Source organism: Triticum dicoccoides, chromosome 3A, assembly GCF_002162155.2.
Source record: "Triticum dicoccoides isolate Atlit2015 ecotype Zavitan chromosome 3A, WEW_v2.0, whole genome shotgun sequence".
In the NCBI taxonomy this organism is placed as follows: domain Eukaryota; kingdom Viridiplantae; phylum Streptophyta; class Magnoliopsida; order Poales; family Poaceae; genus Triticum; species Triticum dicoccoides.
Window position 1 is genome coordinate 84,279,593 of NC_041384.1, and position 5,926 is coordinate 84,285,518.

A 5,926-nucleotide genomic window follows, 5' to 3' on the forward strand; every position below is an offset into this window, starting at 1 on the left:
CGCCAGACGTGTCCTCCTCTGCTACCTCGTCATCATCCCCTTCTTCGGCTCCTCCACTGCCCGCTCCGGCCTTCGACTCCAAGCCCTAGCTCAAGAAACCGATGCGGCAAATGTATTTGAGGAAATTGTTCATCCATTTTTTTACGTTTCGAATTTTTTTGTATGACAACTAGGGTTATCATCAAGATATGTTTGGTCCTTTGGATTATAGTACATTACTATGCAATTGTGGATAATAATCTAATAGTTACTGCTTCATGTTTCTCCCAACGTCACGGGTATTGATAGTGTTAAACCATTTTTGTACATGGGACAATAAGGCCTTCGTGGACAAGCAAAAAGTAAGCATACTAGAAAGCTCATTTCGAGAAGGAGACGAGTTGTTCCACTCTTATGTTTGCACAATACACAAGACAACAGTCAAATATAGGATGGTATGAACTAGCTATCCAAGTTATTTCTTATGCACAACAACTGAAATAACAATATCTGTTTTTCTCCTTCTTGGCACTTCTCATTGAAGTTCACTTTGGATAACCTGACACACTACCTTCTTGATTAGATATGGAACTTACAAGTATTTCACCCATAGCATGATGCTGATTTTGAAGTCCCCATCAATATGTATAAAAATGAGGGGCAGGTGATCATCACAAGTGGTTGGACACATCCAAGAGGAAACAATACGGGTCTCTTACCTATTTATGATGTTGATGATATTAATGGTTTTGTACTCAAGTGTGAAATGCTACCGTTTTATTACTTGTTTTTGTGCTTTTGAAACAATATGGCATTGTTCATATGGTGCTTGAGTTTATGTTGGATATGTTTGATGAATATGAAATATGTTGTGTTTCATATATGTATTACGTTCAAATTATTAGCGAATTTTCTTATTGCATGGACTAAATTATAGAAAAAAACATTTTGTAATGGTCATTGAGTTGCACATGGTTTAGAAACACAAACCATGCATGTTCAATGAAACCTCTACATCGCACGGAGTTATTCTCCCCGCGACGTGTGTGATGCCCACCTAGTCGCACATGTTTCCTTGTTTCTGACCATGTGCGCCAGACCCCCCTACCGCACATGTTCGGGCATAGTTCTGGTCCACAGGGTTTAGAAACACAAACCATGTGCAATAAACCCCTACATCGCACACAATTGTTCCTTGCACAACACGTTTCAGAAACTTTTCTCAACTCTCTAAAGCTGTGTGTGATGCATGTTCTCAACTTTGTGTGAATCTTGTATTTATACCATTGGATTTATTTATTGCGAAATTTATGCTTTATTCAACATTGCAAAGGCAAAGAACAAAATATGATAATCCATGCTTGACCACGTTGATAGAAGATGTTGTTCTATGCAACGTGTCTCCCTTATTCTAATGCATAAAGATACAATGTGATGCTTCATGGCACAAGTATGTCGACATGCATCACCATTTTCCGTGGCAGCTCCAAGTATGTCCTGAAAATGATGGTTGCGGTTCTTAGAATTAAACATATTGCTAATAGAGGCAATTAACTATATTGATACGAATATACCATAGGACATACTAGATTGTATTTTGAACAATTGCCACCACGCATAGTCTAGTCTATGTCGACACTAAAAGTTCTATAGTTACTTAAGCAAGACAAGTTGATTCTCAATAAAGATGGAACAATGATGCACATTTACCAAATCAATACAATTCTTTGTTAGCTTTGATTTCTTTACTCGGATTTGACCAATGGGAATATGGAAATACTCCTTCTCTTTGTAAATAGATGACATTTTAAACATTGACACTTCTTTAACATGTATCTTTGACTAATACTCCCTCCGTCCAATAATATAAGATCGTTTTGCAAGCTAAAACAGCTTGCAAAACGATCTTATATTATGGGACGTATATTTTCAACTATTTTACACAACAATTCTTAGTATATTGCTTTTATCCACCCAACACAAATATCACTATCTTAAAAAAAGATTTTATTACACACTTTCTAGAGAGTCGTATACTTATGAATGGAGATTGTATTTGTGGATCATTAAAGAATTAAATTTGTCACCGAAACTGTATATATCTGTAGAACTATTTGCCTTTATATATGTTGATGAAAATGTACTATTAGTGAGTTGAAATCAACAGTAAAGACCAATATTACTTTATCAAATTAAGATGTTACAAGTAAATTTCATCTTATAGCTGCATGTTTAGTTTCCCCCAAACAAGTTAAGTCGGTGGTGGGCAGCAAATCGGAGGAAGTGACATAAGGTGAACGAACAGCATGACCGGCAGACTATGTGTGTATGGTCTTCCTCCGTTTCTAAATATAAGTCTTTGTAGAGATTTTACTATGAACCATATACGAAGCAAAACGGTTGAATTTACATTAAAAATACATCTATATACATCCGTATCCGTATATGGTCCATAATGAAATCTTTACAAAGACTTATACTTAGTATTTAGAAAAGGAGGGAGTATGAGTTAAAAAAAGTAAGAATACTCACAAATAAGATGGTGCCTATTGCGTCTGTGGTTAGCGGTGATGCTAACGAGTCCTCCTGCATCCTGAGCAGCGCGTCCAGCAGGCCCTCGTCTTCGGTGCTGCAGGCGCCACCGGCGAGGCGCTCAGCCTTGCGCCTCTCGATGACGTCCTCGATGATGCGTCGGATGCTGCCGTAGCTCTTCTTCATGCGGCGCTCGCCGTTGCTCAGCCACTGCACCAACCGGGACGACGGGAAGAGGTCGACGAGGCAGAAGCCTCCCATCAGCTCCATGACTTGGTGGAACTCCCGCAGGTACACGTCCTGCTGCGCCAGCTTGCCGCCGAAAAATGCGCGCGACGCGACGGAGTTGCTGAGCGCCGACACCTTCTCGCTGACGTTGACGACGGCGCCGTCCGAGGCTGCGATGGAGCGGAGGAGGTGGCCCACCTCCTCCGCCCTGACGCCCTCCATGCGCTTCACGCACTTGGAGCTGAGAAGCTCCGTGACGCAGATCCTGCGCATCCGGCGCCACCGGTCGCCGTAGGGGGCGAAGAAGATGCCGTTGCCGCCGCAGGCGGCGATGTCCAGCGTCACGCTGCTCTTCCGGTTTGCGAACGCGACGTCGTGCGTCTTCATCACCAGCGCAGCTGCCTCGGCGCTGGAAACCACCACCGTGGGGAGCTCGCCCAGCTTAAGGAGCATCAGCGGCCCGTACCGGCGAGAGAGCTCTGTCATCGTGTGGTGCGGGAGGACGCTCACGATGTGGTGGAGGCTGCCGATGATCGGCAGGGTCCATGGCCCAGGTGGCAGCCGCTTGCCTGGCTTGCTCTCGCCGCTGGAGAGCTTGAGAAACCAAAGGGCTAGTACCGCGGGCAGGGCTATGAAACACAAGCTTAACCACGCTTCCATGGCAGCTAGCTAGGCAGCCAGCTTGTTGGCTTTCAGCTTAAGCATGGCGCATCATAAGTACTATTACCGGGACCGGGACGTTTGGATCTGAGACAGGCAGAATCCTAGCCTTGGTCGGCGAGGGATGACATATGGTATCATTTAAGTTAGTGTCAAAATACTTCTATATTATGAAATCGGAAGGAGTAGTTTGTGGCCGCTAAGGGTCAAACTTTCGTCCAATTCGTATGCATGCAGATTGTGGACGAGATAGTCACCGAGCAAAAACATATCCGGTCCATTCCAAGTTTTTATGTAACCGTGCAACCATCATTGAAAATATATTTTACAAGCTCCTATGAAATCTGAAATTGATTAAATAAGTAGATATAGTGTATATCTAGCATGTCACAAATTTTCAGTTAATTCAACTCAAAGCTTGATAAGCTTAAAGTGAAAAATTCAATAGTGGTCGTGGGGGCCATGTTGTGGCGGGGTTTGGTCGTGTACTGATGTGGCGAGTGCGCCGTGGGTAAAGCATGATTGGATGGTGGCTTGGTTGCGTGCTTTTGGTACTCTATGTACCACCTCCGTTCCAAAATACTTAGACTTCTATTTGTTTAAAAATGAATGTACCTATATACTAAAACATGTCTAGATACATCTATATTTTGATAAATAGAAGTCATGTATTGTGGAACGGAGGAAGTATCTTGGTTGAGACGGTGAGGCGGCTGCAGCATTGTCCCAGTGTAGCAATAGTGTCTTTCTTGTCATATCCCCGTTTCATCGATGCGATTAGTATCGCCAAAGGTCATGTGATGGTGTTTTTTCGGCAAATCTTCGTAAATCCGGTTGGTTCCGGTCTCCATAGATTTGTTTGGATTTGGCTGACGCTCGTGATTTTTGGAGTATATGCAGGATCCCTTTGCCGTTCTTCTTTCCGCTGCGGCAATTTGCTACGCAAATCATGGTCATCGATCTCTTCTGGTCTACGTCGACGCGAGCTGCTTCTTCTAGAAGCTTCTAGGTTAAACAAGTTTGCTTCATCGAGACAGACAGGCCTGGAGGCGGCAATAAGTTTTGCTCACGACGTGCCGCTGATGGATGCAGAAGGAAAAAAACTTTGGCACCGCCAAAGATTTGAATGTATTTTTATTTGTAAGGATGTGTATGTAAGGACATGTGATCCAAAAATTGTGGTATGTTCATCAACGTGTCCAACTCATAGCTCAGTTTAAAATAACTACTATTCATAACGTGCGCTACGAGAATCGACCAGATTGTCGAGTTCTTGCGGGATTGCCGAGTGCATTAGGCAGGGAACTTGGGAAAGGACCGTCTAATCAAGTGCAGAGGAAAAACACTCAGCAAAGTCGTATCTTTGTCGGCTGGGTGCCAAAAAACACTCAGCAACACAATGGCACTCGTGAAAGCCACACCTATGTCGAATGTCTACTGACAGGCACTCGGCAAACAAGGTGACATGTGATCGCCATCGTGATGGTTGACGGAAGAGTGATGGTGCGGTCACCTTTGTCAAGTGCCCGACAAAGAAAACTCGGCAAACCCCATTTTGTTTCTTGCATTTTCTTTGCTTTCTTCTCTTGTCTTTTCTTGTTCTCTTTGCTTGCTTTCTTCTCTTTCTTTCTTTCTATTTTGTTTTCTTTACTTTCTTCTCTTTCTTTTTCTTCCTTTCTTCTTGGGTTAGGTTTGCATGCAAAATGTCGGGTCACTTCATCCGTTGGCCTAAAAAAATTCCACACGCAATACAACCATTACATGTGATATATAAAATTTGTCATTTTTGGATCTGTTTGCTATATTTAAGTCTTTAAGTGCATTTTAAGCATTTAATTGATGTAATTTAAATTTGAATTGTGGATGCATTAAAATAGGGTTAGGAATGGGTTGAAAGATCTTAGTGGTGGTTTATATTCTATTTTCAAGCGTTATAGAATAGAAGAAAGGGGGTTTCAAACACCAGGGGCCTAGCATCGACATGGATCCTAGTGCTTTATTAATTATGAAAATTCAAAGCCAGTAAAACACGAAACTTGACATCGTGTCAGGATATGACCCCAAGAGGCGGTGATAGAATTTTGAGAATGTTTCACATATTTACTCATGTAGACTGCTTATAAACCGGACCATCTCTAAGTAAGAATCTAGGTTTCAAGGAGGGACGAGTTAGCTTGGAGGCAAAACGGTTGCTGCTACATCCATTGGCCTTGTAGCTTGTTTTAAAATCAACAAACTCCATTACATATAACATGTTTAAATTTTACATTTTTCAGGTCCAGTTGCTATATTATGAGATTGAGTGCATTTATGGGGATTTATGACATCAACGGCAGCACTGGACAGACGTGACGGCGGTGCTGGCCAAAAATGATGACAGTGACAACGACACTAGCTAGGGGTTTTGGCAGAATGAAAGGGGGTCGGGCCATCTGGTTTTGATTGAAATGGATAATGCCTACGTTGTTGAAGGGTATGTCCCAACCAATGGCAGGCGAAAAGTAGAGCCCGCCACACCTAACAACAT

At 42.7% G+C, this 5,926-nt stretch overlaps 1 protein-coding gene across 1 annotated transcript; it reads right to left on the minus strand.

Annotated features, from left to right (window-relative positions):
- Positions 1 to 1,287: 1,287 nt before the first annotated feature.
- On the minus strand, positions 1,288 to 3,399 carry LOC119271994 (5-epiaristolochene 1,3-dihydroxylase-like). The gene is made up of 2 exons (XM_037553605.1): positions 2,512 to 3,399; positions 1,288 to 1,476 (listed from the first exon to the last, which is right to left on the minus strand). The coding sequence occupies exons 1-2, from the start codon at positions 3,397 to 3,399 to the stop codon at positions 1,288 to 1,290; spliced, it is 1,077 nt and encodes a 358-aa protein (XP_037409502.1).
- Positions 3,400 to 5,926: the final 2,527 nt, after the last annotated feature.

What these genes read in the sequence shown, in the direction of transcription:
- LOC119271994 (XM_037553605.1), bottom strand. Translation starts at nt 3,399, where the DNA reads ATGGAAGCGTGGTTAAGCTTGTGTTTCATAGCCCTGCCCGCGGTACTA. An exon ending in CAATAGGCACCATCTTATTT is followed by an intron (nt 1,477 to 2,511) that starts GTGAGTATTCTT and finishes CATCATTTTCAG; the next exon opens with GACATACTTGGAGCTGCCAC.